The sequence below is a fragment of the Lactuca sativa genome, chromosome 5 (genome assembly GCF_002870075.4).
Source record: "Lactuca sativa cultivar Salinas chromosome 5, Lsat_Salinas_v11, whole genome shotgun sequence".
Classification (NCBI taxonomy): domain Eukaryota; kingdom Viridiplantae; phylum Streptophyta; class Magnoliopsida; order Asterales; family Asteraceae; genus Lactuca; species Lactuca sativa.
The window spans coordinates 235,620,859-235,648,479 of record NC_056627.2 but is presented as its reverse complement, the minus strand read 5'-3'; the positions used below and the strand labels follow the sequence as shown (position 1 = coordinate 235,648,479).

The following is a 27,621-nucleotide window of genomic DNA, read 5'->3' as shown; positions in this document are numbered from 1 at the left end:
CTCATAATCAGCATTGTAAAAATACAACTATACGTATCGAGGAATGCCATCCCTTGGGATTACTGATCGATTCTATGATATATTCCCCCATTCACACAACAATTGTATACTCCAGATATCATGATGGTCATTGTTTTATCAACATCGACTCTCATTGATGCGAATGAAAAGTTGGAGTTGTATCCACGTATATTGTGTCTAAAGACCTTGCCTAATTCGTTTCGAGATGTGAAGAGATCGAGTAATTCTTCGGGAATAAAGGAATGTACCAAGTTTGTCTTACCATCCATACAACAAAAGGTAGGGAATTCAAACTAGAAACGTTTTGCTCCACAATGAACACATGCTTTCTGTATCTTCAACAAACGGTGTTCTTTAGGGATACCATCATAAACAAAATTATATGGATCCTCTTGAAGAATATCATTTCGGACTGATAGATTGACATTGCCCTCATTACAACCTTGTAATACTTAAGACAATTGATTCAAAAACAATATATATTAATAGAAATTTTTTACAAAGAAACTCTTATTTGTGAGTACTCACCAACCCATGGAACCAAGATTATTTTGTTTATTTGTGAGTACTCACCAACTATTTTTATAGTTGACGCTCGTTTTACATGCTTTTTTAGGAATTATCGAGTAAGTGGCACTTCGGGACACTTCACTTTTAGGAGCATTCGCATGTGTTGTATTTCTATTTCATTGTAATTTCTTGTAAAAGTTGTTCAAACCCATTGTAAATTTGTAATGATTTATAATACTATGGTTGGTGTTGTCTTTTAACTTTTGCTATGAAACCCTTTGTACTGCCACACCCTGTGTTTCCGCTTTAGCGGGGTGTGACAGAAAATGGTATTAGAGCCAGGTTACGGGTAGATGTGTTCGACGGGGACGTCGAACCCTATAATGGGGGGTGAAAGTGGGTTGGATCTGATCCCACATCGGATGGGAAGGAGAACTAAGCCTTCCTTATAAGGGATGTGGATACCTTCCCTATCACAACGCGTTTTAAAGCCGTGAGGGCAGCAAATCCCATAAGAACTCTGCAGTTAAGCGTGCTCGGGCGGGAGTAGTACCAGGATGGGTGACCCCCTGGGAGGTCCTCGTGCCGAGTGGCCCAAAGCGGACAATATTGTGATACGTGCCAGAGGGGGATGTTACAAATGGTATCAGAGCCGAAGGTTATAGAGAATACTGGTTTTCCTTTGGAAAACCACAACTATAGCCAAAAATTTTCTAAAAGTTTTTAAAGTACTGAACATACTACTGGTGTAACTAATTCGAGTACGCATTATTGGACTCTAATTAAGTATAGCCTGGCCAACTATGCTTAATTAAGGAAAGTTAATGTGAGGCTGGAAACGGTTATACTAGAATTATGTTCAAAACAATTTTCAACTTAAACTTTTGAAAAACAAAGTTTTTCGGTGTGTACGGGCATTGCATATTATAGGCATTCATCTAGGTACACTTAGAAACTAAGTGCATTTTTACCACAATGTCTTATTTAGAAATATTCTTGTCTCTTATCAAGTGCTAGATTAACCACTTAAGTTATATCAGTAGCCACTCTAGGAGCAATGCACTTAGTACAGAGAATGAGTATTCCTTGGTAGCTATTGACTTTAGATGTAAGGTTAGTAGCTAGATATACACTAGTAATAATCACAAGTCGAAACCTATACCAATTATTCCTCAATACCTCTTCATCGTCTTCGTACTAGAGTTACAACTATGAAAAAGTGTTTCGATATCAACACGAATGATAATTGGAGCATCGCGTAAGGAGGTAGATGAGTCGCCACTAAGTAATCACTTGTATACCATTGGTGGGCATTCCGGATTCGACTCACGAGGAGACACGAAAGTTTAACCCATATGTGAGACCTTATTACTATGCTACGAATTTAGCTTTAGGTTGTTTCCACCTTAAGCTTAAAACTTAACATAGGATGTCCCTTTGACCTCTATAAAAGGTCATAAACTACATTGACACCATAAAACGTTTTACTAACAAATTTTCTTGTCCTTTATCTTGGGGAAAAGACATCGGTACTCGCCCTATACTCGCCTTAGTATTTAGGTACGATCAGCTACACTAACATACTTATTCCTTACTTCTTAATCTTCCATCGAAAAAAAATTATTTCGCTTCATCGGTTTTATTTATCATCAATAAAATATTTTATATCCACTTCATTCAACTTAGTAGACATTTCCTAACAATTTAAGCCATATTGTCACTAAAACTCTTTTGACAACTTGCTTTAACTTAACGCTTTTCTTCAAAACTCAACTTAACCAATATTGGTTTTTACCTTGCTATTTCAATTTCATTTCAAATCCATTTCAATGGATAGATGTGCTTTTAAAGGGCATAGAACCCATTTTAAACCTTGATTACCATTTTGGCATGTTTTCGAAAAACTTAGAAACATTTTATTTTATAAAAGTGTTTAAATTCTATGTTGTAAAACATAGACATATGACATTGAAGTTCATATGCTTCATCGGATCTTTCAAACCACTTTTGTTTTGACTCTTTTGACCACTTTCTCATTTAGGCATTGTACCTTACTTAAATGTATTTTCTTGAATCCCAACATGATATTTTCACAACTTTCTACTTCACACATGTTTCTAAGATATCTCTAATTCCTAAATTTCCAACACACATCATTTGTTTATTTTATTTCAAATTAGTTTTATAATCCGTGTTTATAAAACTTACAACATTGCAAAACTTAGTGTTCACTTTTAAACTTCCAGCGACGTACTTTTGACAATGCACAATTATTCATCTAAATATGTTAAGTCTTTACCTTATCCGTTTTAACCATTGTTGGACCCCAGTCAAAAAGGTCAAAACTACCAGATTTTCAATTACAAGTTTTAGTGTTTCTTCTTTTTCACAAATGGAGTTTAACTTAGAAGATAACTCGTAGATTTTTAGCAAAACTTAGAAAACACTTTAGAACTTCTACATTTCTATTTAGTCATCAATATACATCAAATATTGAAGTTTGAAATATATCTCAACGTGGTTTTAAATCTACCTATAGGTATTGTTCTTATAATTTTAAGAATAACAATCATTGTCGCTGCTACCTTCCTTTTTCTTTCCCCCAAACTTTATTTCTCGCTCTCCTTCTAATTTTAGATCTCGCACGCCATAATATTAACATACTACATTGTCTAACTTTGTTTCTATCTATTTTGCTTCTCTTGGTACCATGTTCGTACACATATAGACTAGAAGTCTACCCTTTCGTTTTGAGCGATTAATACGTGTATAGTTGTGAGTCATAATTTCGATTTAGTCAACTTTGATATATTCAATTATGCCTTTTTCCATATACATCTTGTTTTTATTTTGAAGTCTACAATAAACAAGTAATCCTTATTTACATTTTCTCTTTCGTTCTCAATTTGGAAACTTGATTTAAAATGCAAGTTTCATTGTATTTTTCGTTATAAGTAATACACAAGATGAATACCTTTATGCTTATAATTTTTCTATATCCGAAAAATATATGTGGAGGATATGTATCCTTATGTTTCTTCTTTCCTTTAAATACATAAAAAGTTTTGAATTTTACGATTATCTATTCTCTAAATGATTGTTTTTGTAGAAACACTAAACTATGAATGCACTATTTCCAAAGATTGACATTTTTTTTACATCTTTCTTAAAATAGTATTTTACTTTGCAATTTTCAGTGAGTTCGTAAACTCTCAAACTTGTTTTCATAAGTATTCTGACTCCTCGTAAACTTGAATTTGTCCTGACTTAGACAATTGGACAATTTCTCAAAAGTTTAATACAAATATTTCTATACAAATTCCTTTAATGACGACTTAAACCTTTAACCTTAATTAATCTTTATATTATTTTACTACTTTGTTGGATCGCCACACATGTATCTTCACTATCTTGGAATTATTTCACATTTTGATAATAGCGAGATTAATTATCATTTCTAAACACACATTTTGATAACAGTGAGAGTTTTAATCACTTCTAAACACTTAAAATGCTATATACACAATGTGATTTAATTTATCATAAATTTTCATCCCCTCCATTTGCACCAATGACTCTCTAAATATATTTATTCTTCGAATAAGGTTTTATTATTGTAAAAGTAACCATAGTAGTAATTATAGCCTCGAAGATGCTCAATCATTTTGTAACTTATTTTGTCGACGTCACTTAATTAGCCTTTACATTTGAGATGTACCAAAACTTTGTTGCCTACCCTTAGCACGTATTTTTAGGAATTTACCCTCAATCGCTTCTCCTTCATTCATGCCACCCCTTCTTATTTCAAAATATATCCTTTCCAGATATAGTAGCCAACCCGAAAGTGAACAAATTGTTCCTAATCTCTTCTTTATTAGGCGGCGAATTTACACTTAGTGTTAATTTAGAATGCGACTTGAGGATCAATGCGGATTTAATGCTCAATGCAGTGGATGCTTCAGCCAAACTTATAACGTTCTTTTAAGTTAGATAATATCTAACTAGATGATCTTTTTCGACTAGGTCGCCATGTTTGGATCATGATTTCCATGATCCTAATTTCTCGCAATCTAAATTGTAGAACTCAATTTAAGGAAACATTAATTTGACTATAGCTAATGAATTGGGTTCTCCTTTGAGGAAATAAACCCAAAATAATTAAAGAACACTTCAAGTCACCACCTCTCCAGCTATATAATTGTATTCGACTGAGTTCTAATAGAATACGTCACGAATTGAATTTCGGGACGAAATTCTTTCAACCGGGGGAGACTGTGACAACCGTCAAAATTCGAGTCGGTTCTAGATTTGACTAGACTTAGTTGCACAAATAGGCATGAAACATACTAGACTTAGTAACTAGAAGCTAAGTTATAACCTACTAGAAACTTGGAAACAATTAGAATCAATGGATAGTGTACTTAGATTTCACATTGATATGTGAATTCTACATCTACTGAGCTGTAGTGACTATCCATATTTGGGTCACTCTTTGACTCGAACACCATTTCATGAATCATATACAAACATCATGCACTTGACCTAGAAGTAAAAGTTAGTTCAAAGTCTCATAGAAACTTAAGTCAAAGGTGAAGAGAAGGACTAGTATACTTGATTCCTCAATTTCGCTTGAATCTCGGAATCACTACATAGAATGTCAATAAACCGATAAAAATAAATTACAAACATTATTTCTAACTTGAATAAGAGTTAGAAAACTCTAAAATAGTTTGAAGTCTCAAAATTCAAGTAATTTTGATATTCAAAGATTTACAAACTCTCAAAAACTCTAAATGCCCTAAAAACTCATATTTACAAACCTTAAAAATTCTATAAAAATAATTATAAACCTTGTAATATTATCTTATAATAATTAAAATTAGTATAATATATTCAAGGAAAATAAAATTTAACTCATTAACATTACCCTTAATTTATAAATAAAAAATCAACACTTTTATGCATAAAAACTTGGTTAAGTTGCATCTTTAATAAATATTTGATATTTTATAAAATATTTAAATTTTATAAAGAAAAATGAAAGAGAGAGGGATATTATACCCTCAAAAGTCGGCCCCTCTCTCCAATGCATCATTTCCCCAAACCATTATTCATTTTTCACTTTCCCATACTCCATCTTCTCTCTCACTTTTCTCTCATCTTCTCTCATTCTCTCTCACACTCTTCATCACCATCACATTTTCTCTCTTTCTCTCTCTATATCCACTAAATTTTCCAGAAAATAAGTCCAAGAACACACCTCAAACTCAAAATCTTCATCATCTAGTGGTGTTCATCAAGGTAGAACACGATTTTCCTTCATCTTCCTTCAAGTTTTACATGTTTTCTTGCATTTTCTCCACCTTCTACTCCATTCTAATGAAAGATCATGAAAACATAAACATGAACACACACACACACACGGTTTTGATGATGATGGTGGTAGGATTTTATCCAAAAACAACATGCATGTTGTAAATGGTGAAATCCAAGGACCTAAACCTATGTCAAAATCATCACAATGCACTTTTCTACAAGTTTTGGGTGAAAAACACCACATGCATCCAAAGTTTTCTATCAAAACCGATTTTTGAACATTTCAAACTCATGAATGGTCTTCAAAACAATATGCATGTGATGATCTTTAAGCTTAGATGCTTGATGATCAAAGTTTGTTGTTAAAAGATTTCAAATATGTTCATGAAGGATTTATTTCCAAATAAATATCAAAAACTCCTTTTCTGACCAAATCCGATTTTTCCCAGATTCCCATCAACAAAATAAGATTCTCTGTAAATTTCCAGAAGATAATTCATTTGTCTCGAATTATTATAATTAATGCAATAAAATAGAGAAATAAATCATATAAAATACTTTCTGAGATCTATAAATCGTAGTTAAATTCTTGGATGACCCCTACACTAAATAATCACTTTGCATGAAATTTCATTGATTTTTGTTACTGTTTAATATGATTTTGAATTTTCTTTTTTGTTTAGCCCCAATAAATCATAAAACCGCTTTAGATAATTTGAAAAGGGTATATAACAATTTTCGCAGCTTATAATCTCTGTGGAAGACTTAGAAAAATATTTTCAGAATTATTAATAATGTATTCCTATTTGTCTCTGATTTTTGTATTTATAATAGACTAAAAACAGGAAAAATAGTTTTATTCATACAAAAATTATGAAAATTTACCAGAACACCTTGTAGTAGATTAGGAGGCTACATAAAACTTTTGATAATTTTTCTCTTCTGTATACTATTTTTCTTCTATTTTCCCAAGATTAAATACACTTAAACTCAATTTTTATTAGAATAAATACACAAAAATCATAAAATTAGAATAAACAGTTTATAAATTCATTTTATATTTTTCCTAGCTTAATAATGACTAATAACAATGTTACAAAAAGTTTGGGTAATTTTGGAAACTGTTTTCTATTTATCCCCATTTTTATTAGAATAAATGCATAAAAATCATAAAATTGGGTTAAACAGTTTAGAAACCGATTTTTATATTTTTCCCAGCTTAAGTATGTGTAATGAAATTACTCTAAAAAGTTTGGGGTATTTTCTTAACCGATTTCTATTTTTCATGAGTTTTTATATAGTTAGAGAATTAAATATATGAAAAATGGTTATGCATATCCATAATCCATGAAAATTTATCTAGAAGTCGTTTAACACATTTAGAACGAAAATCTGAAGTTTGGAAATTTTTATTAACTGTTTAGTATTTTTCATGATTTTCTGGTTATTCAAGAAACTAATATGGTGAAAAATAGTTAGACAAATCAAAAATTCAATAAAATTTATCTTGAGGTCTTTGACTTCAATTAAAACTGAAATGCAATGTTTGGGAAATTTTAGAGCTTAATTGATTTAGTTTTGAATATTAAATCATTGGAACGCCTCTTAAAATGTTAAATATTAACATTTCAATAATGAGAAATTTCCACTTAAATTGCTATATAACAATTGATTCATTGAAATTAAATTTTCACAGAAAAAATGTTTGTAACTTATCAATATTAAATTTTGACACACTATTGGCATAATTCTATTGTAGTAGTAAGTATACTAGTGTTAGATTTCGATTAGAGACTCACTAGCGAATACCATTATTGTAGGAATCGATAGTGGTACGAGTGGAGCGTAGTCAAGGCACCATTTGAATCATCTCAATGCATATTGTGAGTATTCACGCACTCCCCTGTTTTCGGTTTTTAAATGTTTTGGGGTGGAAAAGCATGTCCTAAACTATTTTTATGTTCGTTGTATTTATTTTGACTTGTATGAAACTTGGTTGCTATATTTCGTATGTATGTGTATGTTACTTTAATTCATGAGGACTGTATCGCGGTTAAGTCCCTGGAATCTCTAGACACAACTCATTAACTCTTTTGAGCCTATGGTTATTATGGATAGCGCTATCAGGAGGTAGACAACTCCTCACTCGCACGATTCGCTTGAGTGCATTTTACCATTTTATACACTATGTTTGCGATACACATAGTAGTCAATAGGGCACGATTCGGTCATTAGGCTTGGGTTGTGAACTTATGAATGGAAACTTGAGGCACATACGAATCTTTATGCACACATGAAACTTGTACTCTCATGTTAGCAACGACACTTGTATACTTATTTTAGCAATGAAACTTGTATACTTATTTTAGCAACGAAACATTTATGCTTATTATAGCAACGAACTTTGTTTCTTATTATAGCAACGAACTTTTATTACTGAAAACTTATATACTTGTTTTAGCAATGAAATTGTTTGCTCCTTGTAGCAACGAAATTGATTGCTCATTTTAGCAATGAAACTTGTTTACTCGTTTGAGTAACGAACTTTATCTTCCATGAGAATATGAATGTTGCATCTTATTTGGGCAACATACTTTATCTCTCATGATGACAAAGAATTTTGTTTTTACAAACTTATTTACTCATTTTAACAATATACTTGTATTATTGGAAACTTTTATCAAAACTTTGATTTCAACCCATGGAACCAAGATTATTTTGTTTATTTGTGAGTACTCACCAACTATTTTTATAGTTGACGCTCGTTTTACATGCTTTTTTAGGAATTATCGAGTAAGTGGCACTTCAGGACACTTCACTTTTAGGAGCATTCGCATGTGTTGTATTTCTATTTTCATTGTAATTTCTTGTAAAAGTTGTTCAATCCCATTGTAAATTTGTAATGATTTTTAATACTATGGTTGGTGTTGTCTTTTAACTTTTGCTATGAAACCCTTTGTACTGCCACACCCTGTGTTTCCGCTTTAGCGGGGTGTGACAGGATGTGTTTGGACGCGGAGTTTAATGAACCCACACAGCGTGTTGAGGTGCCTCAACACGGCGTGTTGGCAGCTGGGACGGAAATCCTAATTTTTAGGGTGTTGCAACCTATTTAAAGGCCTTAAGTCCTCTTAACCAGCCTCCTTATCAGTCTCCTTTGTTATCTAAAACCCTAAATTGAGTTTTGAGCATTCTTAGTGGTGTTCTTGAAGTTTTTAGTGGATTATTGTGGATTTTTGTGCTCATTTGAAATAGCTTTGGAGTTTGAAGGTGCCTAGCTTGGAAGGAAGGTCATAAATCTAGAATCTCACCACTTGTTGCAGTCTCCTTGAGGTATCAAATTCATACCTTGCTTTGTTGTTATTTAGATATTCTCTTATAGGGTTTTGTTATGATTTGGGCTCATCGTTGGATTGTCTAAGGAGTTAAGTTATTTCATGGGTAGTCCTGTTAGATCTGAGCATTTTGTGGCACCCTTTGGCTAAAAGATGCAAGCTTTATAAGATTCTAGGTCTCATGCATGCATTAAGTCCTTTATTAAGCCCTCCTTGAGCTTTAGAGCTTCTCTTTGGCATGCATGAATGTACAGTTGGCAACTTTACGTGGTCTTCCAACTCTAAGGTGTCAGATCTGCATTTTGGGGCTATGTCTTTGAAGATTAAGTGCTTAATGGTTAAGCCCTCACTCTAATAAGCATAGGGTTTAGGTTTTGGACCCATTTTGGTGGTTCCTAGGGATAAACTTGGAAAATTTACCCTTCTAGATATCAATTTGGTCGAGATCTGATCTTTGGAGCTCTTGGATTCGTTGAAGGCAGCTTAATGTATTAAGCTGTTGGATTTCAGCGAACAAGACGTGTTTATTGGTAAACATGGCATGTTAGCTTGATTTTTCTTGACTTTGTAGTTGATGGAGAAACACTGCGTGTTGGGTCATCATGGACAGTTGACCTTGACTTTTGACTTTTGTCTTTGACCAAGTTTGACCTATAGGGGGTGTTGAGGCATTTTGAGCTGCATCTAAGGAACTGTTTCTGTTTAGGGGTTAGGTAGAGCTGATATTCAGAGCCGGGATATATTCAACTATCGTTCAACATTCTAGGTGATTTTCCTCACTGGGTTTAGCAGGTCTAAGGTACCAAATTAAGCCGACCCTTATTTGGTTATGTTGATATACTTATTGTCTGTGTGATACTTGCATGTGCTTGTATATGTATGCTTATTGGACGGGGCTCGTTATGCGAGTGTGGGCGGGGCCAAGAAGGTACACATATCATAATTTTTTAAATTTTAGTCAAACTAACAAACATTACATGTTCGTACAAATCATTAATTCTTATTCTTTTAACGACAACAACATTGTGTAGACTCTAATACAAAAAGAGGGTGAAATATTGTAAGTATGCGAGAGTACTAGTGCTATAAGTTTCAAATCCAATCAAATGATAATGTAATTTTATTAGGAGGGAGATTACTACAACAGTTTGTAGTAAATATCTACATCAAGCTTGAGACTTCACGTTTGGATTTTTGTAGAAAAACCAATTCAAAATAAGAGAAAATTTATACCAAAGTGTTGTGGGTTGTGTTAATGTCAGTGAGGTTTGATCGAATATGATAGAGCAACGTGTTGTGTTGCCTGTAAGTTTCATCAGAGGCCCCTTTGACATACGTTGATGATTTCTTGATGCCATGACATTAGTTCAAGGTGACAGGATGTGTGGCATATTCCTTTCAATGACATGCAATCCAAACTGGCTGGAAATAAATGATGAGTTCTCCCTTGGCAGACGGCCCAAGATTGACTGGACCTTGTGTCAAGAGTTTTCTATGCTAATTTAGAGGATATGAAGAAAAAAAAATCTTAATGAAGAACGTCCTCAGTGTGGTGGGTTCATGCGTTAATGTCATTGAGTTGCAAAAGCGTCGTTTGCCACATGCATATTTTCTCTTTATAATGATGCCTCCACACAAGCTTACTAGTGCAGACCATTAAAACAAAATAGTATGTGCTAAAATTCCATACCCGAAAGGTATCCTAAAATGCATGAATTGGTCGTCTCACACATGATATATGGTCCTTGTGGTAGTTTACACTCTGACTGTCCTTGCATGAATAATGAGAAAAAGAAATGTCATTTTAGATACCCTTGACAATTCAATGAAACCATGTTAAAAGGAAATGACTCATATCCTGTCTACTGAAGGAGAGATAATGGTATAGAGGTGGACATACGACACGATAAGATGGATAATAGATGGGTGGTCTCATATAACCCAAAGTTGTTAATGATGTTTATCTTTCATATGAATGTTGAGGTCTGATCAAGTATAACCTCTATGAAATATGTGTTTAAGTATATTTACAAGGGTAGTGACGAAAAAGTTATCAATATTGATCCAGATTGACAACATGTTGTTATCATTGAGATATAACGGTTTTTGGATGCGCAATATGTATCCCCCCCCGAGGCAATATGGATGATTTTTAGCTTCCCTATTTCTCATATACACCCTTGTATGATGGATTTGCAGGTGCATCTCCCAAATCAGCAGATGGTTAGATTTAGTGAGGGTGATACGTTGACTAGCGTTGTTGAAAAGGAGAGAGACAAGAGATCAATGTTGATTGTTTTTTTCTAAAAAATAAAGAAGATCGATATCAGTGCGAGACAATATAAATACAGAGATATTCCAAAAAACTTTACATGGGATCCGAAGTTACATCATTGGAATCGTCGAAAACTAGGATTAATATGAGGTCTTTTGGTTTCTGCTAATCCTGCAGAAGAGGAGCGATACTACCTTCATATACTTTTATTGCATATTAGTGGACCTACGTGTTTTGAAGATCTCTACATAGTCAACAACTTAAAACACCTGTACCACCCAAAATTTTACAATCTTTTTCCAAATTTAAAATGTTGTGGTTTTAACAAAATTATTACGGGTATTAACCCACATTTAACAAAACCTGATCCCACAAAAACAATTATGATTAAAACATCGGGTGTTACCATTAAGTATCATACAAACAATAGCAAGAAAATAAAAATTACATCAATATCATTTAAAAAGGACTTAACAAGTTCCACTCCAGTCTCTATCTCTTAACTTCTATCTTCTATCTATCATTTTTTCTCCTTAATTGCAATCTGGGATACATGTCATTAAAAAGAGATACGTAAGATAAAAATTTCTCGTGAGCTATGCGGGTTTGTGACCTAAAATATTTATCACATTTTCATTAAAAACATTTCATCTTTGCAAAACAAATTTCAAATAGAAATTTTCCACAATTCGTTCCATATCAAAAAATTTCAATAGTAATAACATAATTCAAAAGACAATTCTTTTCACATTCCATTCCTTCTTTCATTAAGGGCTAATTCCGATGTTAAACATTTCCATTTTTATACTTAGGGTCTACGTCCAATAAGGGAACCATTCCCAAGTCTAGACAACAGTGGAAAGAACAAATCAATCCACCAAGGCATCATTTCCATTAGGACATCTACTTCGCGAAGGGGAAGGTACCACCCCAATAGCTTCCTCTAGTATGTCTTATGAGGTATCATGGCTTGTGTAGTTTTCATTGTGTCTTTTTAATTTCTTTTTATCTTTCACGTTCCCCATTATCAATACACATATCATCATTTTTCAATAGCATTGGTTACTAGAAAAATATACTTGAAAAGACACATTTCACATATCAAAACATTTGTTCTTCCAAAACATTTTTACTATAAAAATGCTCTTGCCTTCAAGGAATTCTTTCAAAACATTCTTTCCAAAAGCATTTAATACTTTCCTTTCAAAACATTTCGTATATCAAATAATTAGTATTTCCTTATGATAAAAATCATTTTGCCATGTACCCTAAAATGGGAAAATGCCAACACGTACTCACCTCAATCATAAGAAGATTAGCTAGTCCTTTTTCTATTTCCTTTTCTTGGAACAACACTCTCTAACGCCACCTATATAATATAACATGTAGGTGAAAGTCAATAAAAATGACCAAAACACCCCTTGTATATTTTTAACATTTAAATATTCCCCATAAGCTTATTTACTTCCTATTAGCTCATATATAAATTTTGAGGACAATCAGATGTCATTTACATGGTTTTCCACGAAAGCAATACACTTAACATGATGTTTGACACAATCCGTGTCAAAAGAACACGCCCCCGTGTCATGACTGCAGGTTATTATTTTGTGCAGAATTTTGATAAAAACTTTGTAACTTGTTGCATAGACCTCTAATGGCCACCAAACATTACCAAGGTATTATTAAGGACTAAATAAGGGTTATCAACTTCTCAAATACTCAATGAATTCCTATCCTCATGATGACTTAATCATTAGGACCTTTAAATGTCATAAGAGTTATAGGAAAACATGTAGAATGACTATTGCCCCTTCTTCAAGTTATTTTGGGCAAAATCCTATATCTCTCTGGACTTCGGGTTGGAAATAAGCTGATAGCTTTTGTACAATATCTCACAACATCTTTGTCACCATGTTTAAACAATGTATCTATCATCAACTCAAGAACCATTTTAAAACTCTGGAGAAAAAAAAAAAGAACAACTCTTGTAAGTCTTTAACAAAGATATATTATTATGAATGAAATGGGAAAACTTAACCTGCTTGCATGTTCCAGTCTCTTCAAGGAGTAAAGCTCAAGATTCATGTCAATGATAAATTCAAAAAGTGGTGGGACTTGTTGTTTTAGAACTCTTAACATTGGTATGAAAAAAATATTCTATTTTTTTACTCAAACATTAATTCTTTAAATGTTTTACCATTTATGAAAACGATATATACACATTTAAGTTGAAAAGATTATGAATCATCCCTAAATTTCAAATGAAATACATAATCTAGACATAAATCAAGTTCATAACACCTCCATGAACATGGATTTATAAATTAAGAACTCTAGGGTTTGAAAACCCATCAAACAACACCATACATCCAAATCTCTCAACTATTTGCTAGTTGTAGTTTGCGGATGGATCTAGGAACGAATCACTATATAAAACTCATATGCACACCATAAATAATCTTGAATTTACACAACCACATAAACCCTAGAATGAAAATGGAAGAATATACCTTCCAAATCTAGATTATGAGTAGAATTGATCTAGGCTTCACCAATGAACTTCAAGCTTCCAACTCCAAAGATTTGGGAGAGAAAAATCACAAAGAAGAGAGCCCTAAATAGCTAAATTCAAGAATGACGGGAAAAGGAGAATGGGAGTCCAAATATCTCAAAACTATTGCAACTTGGCAATTATTATCCTCCTTACTAAGATGCTTTCTAAAGGGTGTTTGGTAAAAAAACTTATTATTTATTAGCTTATTGACTTATAAGCTAATAAGTTAGATGAATTTAACTTATGAAAAAATGACTTATTAACGGTTTGCCATCACTATAAACTATTTTTATCCAAACACTTTTTTAGCTTATAACGGTGTGAAACCGCTAAAAAGCTAATAAGTTGTTTTGCTAAACACCCCTAAATAAGTCAATAGTTATCTAACAGCTCCACCTACTATCATCTATGTTCATAATAAACCTTCTTCCTACCAAACTATAACATTTCTAATCCAACATACCATTAATGATGTGACCAAGGTTTTGAAAACTGGACTGAATATTGAACCGATCGTTTTAGCCGTTCGATGGTTCAATTGGTCCAACTGGTTGGACCGGTCTCAAAAACCGGAAAAACTTGATGATGTCATAATTACATTATATTACTTTTAATAATATAAAAAATATAAAAAATATAAAAAACATAAAAAGTGATATTTTTAAAAAAAAAATCCCGGTTTTAACAGTTCACATGACTGACGATTTTTTGGCCTTTAAGAATTGGTTTCGAGACCGATTTCCGGTTAAATCGACCGGTTTGGTTTGGTTTTCAAAACATAGGATGTGACCACAAACTATAAAAAAGAAGAATTCCATATCATCGTTCTCAAATATTTAAGTGCAAATTGCAAGAAAGTCATTATATTACCACAAAATTTTGATTTTAATACCATGTTATTTTTTTCGCAGTTATGTCACTATATTTACAATTTTTTTGCAATATCAACGAAACGACCGATTGTCCCTATTATCCCGGTAACCAGTTTTCACGAATTGCAGTAAAGTCACTAAGTTTACCAAATTTCGATTTTGACACTGAGTTTGAAATTGCAAGAAAGTCATTTTGACACCAAGTTTTTTTTCCCAATTATGTCATTACATTTACAATTTTTTTTTCCAAATTTTCATTTTATGGTTTAGAAGCTCGATTTATACAACACGTAAATAAAGGTCGGTCCAATGGTGTAAACTCACTTACAAGTTAGTGAAAAGGGTATGATCAACCTATCAGGAGATGTTATTGTGGTTTAGAAGATCGATTTGTACAGTAAGTAAACGAAGACTCCTACAAGGTCGGTTTTTACAAGAAATAAATGAATACCCAAGTCGATTTATTTGTACAACAAATAAATGAATTGTTGAGTTTTTATTAAAAAATAATCTAAAATATATAATCAAAACAACAAATTTAGCAACGGAAACAACTTTATGTTTGAATAAATTAAAACAACTTTTCCCACCAGGGATCATTTTTCAAGACTTATAATGATTAAAACAATCAGGGTGCGTTTGTTTCACATGATTCTTAAGGAATTAGAAGGAATTGGAAACTAAAATCATTTGGAGATTATGTTTGGGTTACCAAAGAAATGGAATTAGATTTCCATAATTATCATTTAATTCCTCATTTAAAAGAATTCTAATACCTCCACCGTGCATCAAGAATGTAAATTCAATTCATGATCTTTATTTTAACTTGCACATTATCATCCGGTTATCTATGAGATAAGTGTACAAAATAATAATAAATAAATAAATAAAAACATCCACGTTACTTTCGCCTCTTTTTTTTATTCATAACTTTTTTTTTGTTTCCCCTCTTTTTTCATTTATGCTTGCATTCTTGGAGAAAATGACAAACATCCTTAAATTATTTAAAATCCATTACTAGTAACCACTAATTTCACAAAAATAAAGTTGACAAATTGTTTAGTTTTTCAATTTCATCGACATTTCTATTTGATAAACATGTTTTTTTTTAATTTAAATTTTGATGAAGAGTTCAATAAAAATGTTGTAATTAAATAAACGATCGTCATGTTTATTAAAAAAATATAATTAGTTGCAAAATATTATTAAGGGTATTTCTGTCATATTACAAAATTTATTTTCCAATTCATTTCTGAAATTAGCATACCAAACAAAAAACATATTACATTCCATGTCAACCAAACGCGTTGCAGCTCCTAATACATTTAGATTCCAATTCCTACAGATTCCAATTCTTTTGATAAATTCCATTCCTTCCAAAAACATTCTGCGAACCAAACGCTCCCTCATAGAAAGTTAAGTGATACAACCTTTGAAGAATTTGATTCTCATGGGAGATTGGAAGTTGATGAAGTATAACATTAAGCTCTAAAACAAGCTCTCTATAATGTATCTACCAAGGAAAGATTAAACCACCAAAATATGCTAGTATACACTTGTATAAATTTGTTCTTAAGCTTTAAGACTTATACCAAATAAGTGTTTAAAGAGAAGCAACTTTAAAACCTTCATTTCTAGCACCAAATGGAAGAAAGAAGAAGAGAGGCTTAGAATTTCCGAAAATTGGCAAGCAATTGAGTGGTTTCTAGTGAGCAAAAAGACCAAAAAACTCCTCATCTAAAGCCTTTCAAATATAGGGTTTGCATCGAACTCACTTTCATATATCTTTTTAGGTCGATCTAGTGGTTCAAAGTCACTTAAAAGTCAACAAAAATGACGTACTCGCCCTTTTAAGTGAAACTTTTTGTTATAATGTTTTATGTTTAATTATTGTGAGAGTATTTCTTCACATATGGCATCTAAAGTTCAATCTAGTGGTTCAAACCCACTTAAAAGTCAGTGAAAAAGGCGTACTCATCCTTTCCATGGATGCTATTGTAGTTTAGAAGTTCGATTTGTACAACAATTAAATACAGACCCTTAAATGTCGATCTAGGAGATGCTTAGTGAGTTTGAACCACTAAATCGACCTTATATGGATCTTTATTTAATTGTTGTACAAATCGAGCTTCTAACCACAATCATATCTGCTGAAAGGGTGACTATACCCTTTTCACTGATTTTTAATTGAGTTCGAACCATTTAACCGACCTTCGTTTATTTTTTGTACAAATCGAGCTTCTAAACCATAATCTCATGAATCGGTCAATTGGTTGACATTGCAACAAAATTGTAAATGTAATGACATTATTGAGAAAAAAAACTCAGTGTCAAAATCAAAATTTTGTGGTAATATAGTGACTTTCTTGTAAATTTAAACCCAGTGTTAAAATCAACATTTTGGTAAACTTAGTGACTTTATTGCAAATCGGAAAAAATGATTATCGAGAGAACTAGTCATTTGGTTGATATTGTAACACAATTGTAAATATAGTGACATAATTGCAAAAAACAATAATTGAATGTTAAAATCAATTTTTTTTGGTAATATAGTGACTTTTTTTGCAATTTGCCCAATATTTAAATATCGTATTTATTTAGGATAATTTCTAAATTATCATATTTATTATTTATATAATTTTGAAATATCAAATATGCCAAAACCTTTATTTTTAATATTTTTAAAATTTTTATAACTATTTTAATGTTTATTTTTAACAATTTACTATTATACCACTTTCCATAAATTTAAGTTTAAAATTTCTAAATTGGATGAATTGAATAATGAAACTAATTTCACCTTTTAATAGAATATAATGACTTACAATCTAATTATCCTTTTTTTTTCCTAAAAAAAACTACTTAAATTTGTTACATTTATCAATATCATTGTATCAATACGAAACTTCTAACCACTAATTTATTTTTGGTTTTTTATTTGTTCAATTGATTTGGTGAAGAATATAATAACTTCAATGAAATTTTAATTTTATGATTGTGATTTGAATTTATAGATGTCGAAGGAACATGTTTAGATTGAAGGGGATACCATTTATGCATTTAAGGATTCTTGGAACTTTGGTCTGTATAGTGAGAAATTTCGTCACTGTTGCGTTTTATGGTAGTTAATCTTCAAATCATTTAGAGAAAGTTGCCTCTGGTGTATGAAAGGGGATTAAAAAACAATAGACAAGAGATGGAATGAAATTTTCAAATCATTACTAGAACATGAGAGGACCAGAACCCTGTGAATTGTGAATTAATATACAATAGATGTGATGGTTGGAGATGAAACCGATGAACAAGATGTCGGAGATGACGCGACGATAGGCATTAGAGGAGACCAACAACAACGGGGGTTTTATTTTCAACTTATATTTATAGCATGGGTATAATAGTCATTTGATAGAAATAAAGATTTAAAATGATTATAAAATAATTATATAATGTTTAAAAATATTAAAAACAAGGATTTAAAAGCTTATAAAGGGTCAATATGATATTTAGAAATTAGGTTTGATAAATATAATATTTTTTATTTAAGGACATATACACAATCCTCACAATATAAAATCAACATTCTCCATGTTGTCTTTTTAGAAATTAGGTTGGGCAATGTAACTATGTTTTGGTAGGTTAGCTAAAATCTAATTTTAGTTGAAAAAATAGTTTTGACCTGATAAGTTAATTATTGTTGATAAAGTAATACTAGTTAATAAACTCAAAATGTAATATGATATTACGATACATTTGAAAAAGTTTTGGAAAACACCCACAATCTTGTAATCTTGACATATACTTGAACCCACTGAAAGATCCAAACAGGTGAAAGAAACTAAAGAAGCTTCTCTGGGTTTACATCCTATGACATAACCATCCTTTGAACCTCATGAAAATCGACCCCCACTCTAAACAAATTATATTAATATTTAATTTTAGGCTTGAAACATTGTAAAACCAACTCAATAACCGTACATACCCCATAATATTGACCCAAGACCGATTACACATAAAAAAAAATAAATAGATAAATAACGCATCATCTGCATAGAAAAGATGTGATTAAAGTTTCAATGTACATCCACAGTTTGACTCGGAATACCCAGTTTTCAAGGTGTGTCTGTCTACGTGGATGACTGAACCCCATATAAATGGTAGGTCGGGCCATGTACTCCCACTGGTCGAGGGTATCCCTATTCTTCTTCAAATTCTTCATTTGAGCCATTCTTCAAATTTATTGTGTTTGCCTTCGATATGATTACTTTATATTTGACATGAATTGAAACCACTAAAATCAATATGTAAAACGGATGGTGTAGATACATATATTTTCGCCCCAAACTTAATATACCAACACTATGGTTATGTCTTTATGTGCATGTGCCGAAATAAACATAAAATTAGTAAACAATATGACTTCATAATTCAAACCTCAAACTAAAAGTGATAACATTTGTTTCATTATCAAAAGCACATTCTTTTTAATTAAAGTTCACGACCTTTTCATCGGTTGATTACAGGTTTTGGTGATAACTCTTTTTCTTATTAGAATTATTTGCTAACTACAAACTCTATACATGATACATCCCATCCTTACTCATTGCTCGCTATGATTATAAACTTAATGCTATCTTCGTTGGCTTATTTCCCATCAATTACATTTTAATTTCAAAAATATATTTGCAAACATAATATAAAATTAAGAGATAAATAGCAATCTAATTTCATCCTACGACCATTTCATAGTATTAGATTACATGTGCAAACATAATATATGCCCTATTTTAAGGTAAAAGATTGTGATATTTTATATAATTATATTGCAAGATGAGATGCAAGTACAAAATTGCCCTTCATATGGAATACCTATGGCTATAATCATCAACTTGCATTCGAACGTGATAAACAACGATAGTTTTCAAGGGTAGAAAAGGAAAAGACTAAACAAAAGATACAAAATTTCTATTGTTAAATATCATTATCTATTATATTTTACAACCATAGTTGTTAGCATCTAAACACAAATCACAATTGGGACATTAAAAGGTAAAACATGTAAAAAAACACATTCCATGTTCAAAACAACAAACAATATTATCTTTATTTTGCTAGTTGCTCATGAAAAGGAACTTTACTCCAAGTTTCATCTATCCCACTAACTTGCAAAGGCGGCAACGAAAACACACTAACCGTAGAACTTTTACTGCGAATTTCCTTTAACGCCCTCAAAGCCGAAATTGTACTCTTTGTGTACAAACTTTTCATGTATTCAAGCTCAGCAAGCTCTTTAGCTTTCAACGGCCCTTCACTGGCCGCAACACTAGTGGTAGGCTCATCGCTACCACCAGTGTTGCCATCGCCAGTTCCATCAACAGATGGAACTGGCGATTCGATTAGTGGGAAGTGGCGGTCGAGCATCGCCTCACATTCCTTCACTAGCTTGTAAAGCAAGTCGGTTGTGAAAAATGGTTGTTGCAGGACTTTTTGAATGAAAGGTAAACGTAAGAGTGCGCCTGTTCTTTTATCGTACTTTTTCAGTATCTTGACTATTCCTGTATGAAATAGTACAGGATTTAACTTTAATATCTTTAAAGCTATGTTATTGAATTGTGTATTTAAGTACAAAAAGTACCTGTGTAGTTAAGTGCGCTATAGTTTTCTAATAAAACCATTTCTCCGTGAAAATCGACTATTTCTTTTCGGATTTTGATCATCTCTTCGTGTGAATCTTGGGATTTCATTAAACTATCTTGTAATTCCTGTGTTAGGAAAAATAAATAAATAAATAAATAAAAGGTTGACTTGAAATGATGTTTTTGACTTATGATATTGACTCTTGTGTATCATATCCACCACTTCAGAGGACTGAAGGGTTGTTTTTTTGTGGTTGAGAATATAAAGAATAAAAGAATATTTTAAAAAGGACAAAAACCACTCTCAAGTGTTAAGTGAAGTTCCCTTTTGAGACTGTGTAATGGGAGATTTATAATATTCCATCAGTCATTTTACTATCACTTAGATATTCTTCACTACAATAAGAAAGTCTTGATATTCGATAACAATAATATTAATTCTTGATAAGATAAGAATGGACAAATGCAATTTTAATATTCCAAGAAACTGGAAAGGTATAATTCTCTAGTGGACATTTTGATCAAGAATAGCAAGTGATATGAGATTTATGCTTATGCCAGAGAAAGTTTTGGCCTTTCTTTGTATAAACAAAAGCTGAAATTTCAAAAATTGCAACAAGTGGAAACAAATAGTAACATGAAAGATACACTTATGTAATATGAATGCAAGCAAAGTTATTACAAGTAATGTTTCTGATAGTGTGTAGTGATATAATCATACAAACACATTAAGTAAAATGATTTGTTCTTATATTGATCTGGTTTTAGACATAGATAAAATGTACACAAAGTCTATCTTTAATGTTATTTTGAAGGATGCATAGAAGCTAGAATGGAAACAAGTAAAGAGGATTTTGTTTGTTGCTAATTGTTATTGTTCTTGATAAGATCATGAATCCAAACTCTAGCATTGTCATGTTCATAGTTCATAGTTCATACAATACACTACACTACTGAGAACATACTTGCAAAAATGAGCTACTGAATCATAGAAGATGTTTAAAATATCACCGAACTAGGTTTTGAATCCGAGATGGGCATGGCATAAAAACAACTAATTTTGGTATAAAGTATAAACACAGATTAACAAGAGCAACGTAGTCGAACAGATCTATGAGTAAGAAAAATGGAATCCAGATTCAATACCTTCAATTTGATGATATACTCTTCCTCTTTCTCGACAAAGAAGGAATTGAATTTCTCGACTTCCTGTTCCAGCAACTCAAGGAAATCAACTTCTTCGCTCGACATCTCTTCACCACCAGCAATCGAACAGTCTTCGCATGAAACCCTGGTCCTCTTAGCTGGTCTGTTGCAGTCGTCACCGGATTTGTCTTGGGGTTTAATAAGCTTCAACCGCTTTTTGAGTTCTTTGTAAGACAGGAACTTGTCTCTCCATTCGGGCAGAGTTTCCTCGATTTGATTGCTTAAGCTCTTTCCGAATTTCATGATTCTTGTTGAATGAGTCTCGATTCGTTGAAAGAAGATGATGCGGAGGAGAAGGAGGAGTACGGGAGAGGGAGGAGGAATATAAGTTGGAAGGGGAAGAATATGCGGAGGAGGGAAAAGGCATATTCTGGAGAATATTTCCAGTTTTATTCTCCGGGAACAGAGAGAAAATGACGGTGGTGGCTTCAAGTCGACGCTACTTCTTTTTTCTTCGATTATTTTTGGCTAGCTAACTAATTTTTCGAGGAGTTTATAAGCATGACAAATTAAAATAGCATAAATCATCTTCTCTAATCTTTTATAATAAATGATTTTACTTTGTCATATTTTTATTCAATTTGTTAAATGTTATTTTGTGGTTATTTTAATTTTTTTTTTACATATCATTTTATAAGTTTTTTTATTTTATTAAATTTCACATGATATTTTAATGTAATAATTGCAATAAATGTATTAATAAATGGATATTAATTTCACTAATAAACTTACATTTTCATTTCAAAATTCCAAAATTAAAGCTCGTTTGTTTCTTTTCTTTATTTAAATTTAAAAGATAAAAAACATTTTTATTATGATAAATCATTATTTTTCTTATTTTTTTATAAATTAAAAATTCTCAAATATCTTGACCTTTATATTTAACATTTTTTTAAGAAATTAATTCATGTAATATATGGGTCTCACACCTAATGTATATATTAATTGTTATGATTATTAACATATGAGTCTCACACTTAGTGTTTAACCTAATAAAAAATATATCACAACATTATATATTTATATTTATCTTCTATTATTGTCAAAAAAATTCATAACTTATAACTATTATTTTTTTTTTTTAAATGTTGTGAAACAAAAAATTAAACGATTTTTGATTTAATATTTCACATTTTTTTAAATTTCTATTCGCTATTTCATACGTCCTATGTTGAACCCATTTTTCTTCTTATTTGAAACATCAATTTTTCATGTTAAGTAAAATTTTTATTAAATTTACATATTTTATTTCAGTAAACAGTAGAGATTTGATGGATTCAAGGTGTTAAGTAATTGGATTCAAAGTGTTAGGTAATGCATTAATGTCACATGTAACACCTAGTTCCTCGTATACTTTTATTTGCCAAGTTGCCCATACAAGAATTAGGGGTTGAAATTGGGCTTGGCATGACGTGTTCACTCTTGCACGTGGAGTGTGTGCATCGTGACATATATCTCTTTAGGCACGATGCGTCCCAACTGACAGTCGAAACCTTAATTTTGGGGCATTGAGCCATTTTTTAATAGCTCTAGCTCCTAGGGTTCCTTATTCTGTGCAATCTCCTCACTCCAGAGAGACCCTATAGAGCAAACTTTATCCTCCTTCTTTGGTGTTGTATGATTTTGGGGCATTTTGTGTGAACCTTAAAGAAGAAGCAAGGTGTTGTTGATACATTGAAATAAGATCCATAAGAGTTTCAACATTCTCTATCTTATTTTGGACCATTGTAAGTGATAAAGTTCCAAGCTTTATGTGTTTCATTTGTATATCTGGTGTGTAGAAGTGTTTGTAGCCATTTTAACCCCTCTTGCAAGATGTCCTTGGAGTTTGGGGAACTTCATATTATTGACTTGTTCGATAATTCTTGGTCATTTTGTAGAGAAAATAGTGCTTGCATAAGTTCTCTTTACCTCATGCAACAAGATATAGCCATTTTTGGGCTCACTTTAGATCTAGGGTCAGTGTTAATGATGTTAGAGGCTCGTTTATGGATAAAGTTGGAAAACTTATACATTAAGAACCCCAATTGATGGTTTCTGGAAACTTTGGGCTTTGTGTTAAAGGATTAAAAGTTGCATAAAGGATGTTATTAAGTTGGTAGACACGACACGTTTCTTTGAGGGTTGCAACACGTCTCATAAGATCCAATCACGGCTATTTTGTCCTTTAGTGGACGCGCCATGTTCATCCTTTGGCGCGGCGCGACGATACTTTGATCGTTGATATATTTCATCTGCTGATATTGTCATATTTATACATATTTTTAGGCAATATTTAATTACCTTTTGATTAATATTTTGGCTATTTGCATGGATAAATGGTACTTATAAGGTTAAATTATATTGTGGAGCCAAAAAGAATACATTTTGAAGAAAAAGCACTAAAAGCGTTAAAGAATTGAACTTTGGAGGATAAAGGCTTTAAAGATAAAAAAATCCAGAAAAATACGTACTCACGAAGTGAGTATTAAAGACCCACGACATGAGTAAGGACTTCTATTAGATAAACATCGCGGATCAGGAGTCCGTGTTGGATACGAATAATAACTGGACTCACAATGTGAGAACTTTATTCTCACGACGTGAGTGGGGATATTTCGAAAAATATATAAGTACTTGATCCCTACGACTTTGAAGAGGTTGGCTGACTTGAGAAGGGTTCCAGGAGTCGAATTTCAAAAGAAGGAAAGCTTGGGAATTGGTTCTAATACCAAGGAAGAAGAAGAAGTTCATAATCCACTTTTTCTAGTTTGGTACATTATAATGTTTTCAATTATGACTTGGTTATGTTTGTTTGTTAGAATGAGTAGCTAAATCTAGCTGCTTCTATTAGCTAGATGAAGCTGGAACTCATGGTTTTCTTATGGTAATTTATACTTTTCTTGTTTGTTAATGTCTTGTGTTTGATTGATTACACCTAACATTCTTAATTTGATAACTAGACTGCTTTAGATTCTTATTTTGTATAGTTAGTGATCATTAATCTGCAAGAATTTGATTACCTTGTAATTTAGTGAACATTAGATTATTAGAGCTAAGATCGAACTAATCTTAGATAAGTAATTGAATTATTGAATTTGGTTGTGCTAGAGAACTCATATTGTAACCATAATTTGTGTTTGTCAACTCAATCTTACATAGTTCCAATTCTATTTAATAATTGATTATGTGTTAAATTATGTGTGATTATACATAGCTCTACATGAATTAATTGAATATTAGTAAATTTGGAATTGAATTGCTAATAATGTCTTAATTGGTAACCAACAGAATTGTCATAATTATTATTTAAAACCATTGAGGGAAAGTGGATTCAAACTAACAGAAGTGTTTTTGTTAATTGATCGAATAATAGTTAAGGAATTAAGTTCATCTAAACTTGCAAAATTAGATATAAAACCATTACTTTGCTAGAATCTTAGGTTAACTTAATACTAGTTAGATTAATTAATTAAAAATGCTCCCTGTGTTCGACCCCGACTTACTTAAACTACATTACAATCCGACTAGGTACACTGCCTAGGTGCATATTGGTTAGTTAGGAAATAAATTTAAAACTGTTAGGTACTTTTGTGCACATCACCTGCTTGACTTTTGGTAAAACTTTGATGGATTCAAGCATTAAATTGAGGATTGGTCTCTGTGTTGATATTATGTGGTTTGTGTTAGTTGTTTCGTGCATGGGGGACTGATTCGAGGTTGTGGTTGCTAGATTCAGGTAAGTATTCTTATTATACTATATATGTGGTAGTACTATTGGAGTACAAATGTATGCTAAACTAGTATAGTCTTTTGTATATTGATTGATAGTCATATGATATGTTCTTAAAGCTGGTATGCAATGACAACCGATCAACGAAAGGCGTTAGGTCTACAAACGATGACTGGTCGATGAAAGCCGTGAGTCTACAGGTGATGACATATCAATGATAGGCAGTACGTTTACAAGTGATGATAGATCGATGATAAGTCGTGAGTCTGGTAGATCGACGAAAGGTCATGATTCATCAGGTGGTATGCATTGTATGTGTAATGGAACGTATGTTATACTGAGGAACTCACTAAGCTTTATGCTTACGTTTTAAGATTAAATGTTTTTTTAGGTTGTTCCACATCAACTTCATTGATAGTTTCTATAACATACTTAACTGTAGGATGTTGGAAAGAAAAAATGATATTAAGTTTGTCTTCTAAATCTGTCTTCAATTTGACCAAATTTAATAAATCAAGAAAAATTATATTTGATGAAAATTCTACACTGTAGTTTTAACAAAAGACCTAATATATATACATTCTTCATTTTCTGCTATCATGCATGTAACGTCCGTGTTTCTAGGCTTGCCATTTTTAGCAATGTAATAGTCTAGGTTAACCTTTGTAACCCCAATTTGAAATAATAAAATGTATTATTTGTGAATTATTTGAATTATGTGATTTATGTGTGTATTTTCTTAATTTTTATAATTTAATGAATTAAGAATAAAATAAGCATCAAAATTAAAAGTGTGAGATAAGCTCGATATCTTTGCATAAAGTTGTAGTGGTTGAAACAAGGATTCCGGAGATATAAGGAATGCCAAAATCCGAGTTATAACGAAGAAGTTATGACCTATCGAAGTTTCGCGACAGAACCGGCACGACGCCGAGTGACGTAAAATATGAATTTAAGATAGAGCGATATTTAGCCTTAGCGATCTAAACGAAAGTCATAGGTTTCGTTAAACCAAGAGCGTGCATAAAAAGAACGCCCAAATCTGACTTCGTATGAGTAAGTTATGATTTTTCTAAGTTTCGACTTAGCAGTATGCAGCCCGAATACTTGATTTGAGATCGAGCGGTTTTTAGCCGAAACAATCTAAAAGAGAATCGAAGATCTCGTTGTTAGTAGCGAAACGATGAAAAGATAGGCGAGAACGGACGTCGGACGAAGAAGTTATGATTTTATAACGAAGTTTTCCTGTCCGGGCCTTCTAAAAATAAATAATAAAAAATAAAGTCAAAAATAGCCGATGGAGTCTAAATGAAAGTTATAGAGTATGGTCTGACCTTCGCGTGGATATAAAGAACGTCGAATACAGAGCTCGTATGCGAAAGTTACGCAATTTAGAAGTTCGACGAGTCAATTACGCCCCGCGTAATTTGAGTACGCCCAACGTACTCAGTCGGATGCAAGTTGCCTGACCAATACTCGAGTGCCACAGATCGACGCATGCAGTGACGTCAAAGTACGCCCCGCGTAATCAAGTTACGCCCAACGTACTGAGTACGCCCTGCGTAATTTGAGATTACTCCCCGCATAATCCCAGACCCTCAGCCTATAAATAGAACTCGAAATCAGCCATTTTCTCTTGTTCAAACTCTTCCCTCTCTCTAATTTTTTGCCTCGATTTGCGTGCCAATCATATCCCGGAGCCCCGGTATCATTCCCGAGACCCGAAGCAAGATCCGAAGCCCCGAGGATCCCGAAGAGCGTTATTCCCGAGCCGAAGCTCTGCTCGCGAGGAGTTCGATTTTGGTGAAGATCTTCCAGATCTATCGAAGTATACTACTTCTATAAGCCGTAGTTCTGTCGGATCATCTTCTAATCAAGTGAGTGTATAGTCCCTTTTCAATACGCGATATTATACAAGTAATCGTTAAACGTATTTAAGAATATGGGATGTGAGTGTGTAGTTATTTTCATTTCAACGCAATATTATGAAGTATTTAATATAAAATACGTGCTACGTGTATATATTTTGTGGTTATATGTGAATGTATATTCACTCTCTTCTATCTCATAGATCTGATATATTCTCTATGAAATACGTGTTATGTGTGTATGCCTCATCTGTTATGTGGAATATGTATTGATTAAAGCATGCTATACAGGTTTTTAAACAATGCATAAAAATGT

At 32.3% G+C, this 27,621-nt stretch overlaps 1 protein-coding gene across 1 annotated transcript; it reads right to left on the bottom strand.

Annotated features, from left to right (window-relative positions):
* Positions 1 to 19,827: 19,827 nt before the first annotated feature.
* Positions 19,828 to 22,192, bottom strand: LOC111887194 (SPX domain-containing protein 1). Its single transcript, XM_023883348.3, has 3 exons — positions 21,666 to 22,192; positions 20,519 to 20,645; positions 19,828 to 20,438 (listed from the first exon to the last, which is right to left on the bottom strand). Exons 1-3 carry the CDS (start codon positions 21,966 to 21,968, stop codon positions 19,987 to 19,989), a joined length of 882 nt encoding a protein of 293 aa, XP_023739116.1. The 5' UTR covers positions 21,969 to 22,192; the 3' UTR covers positions 19,828 to 19,986.
* Positions 22,193 to 27,621: the final 5,429 nt, after the last annotated feature.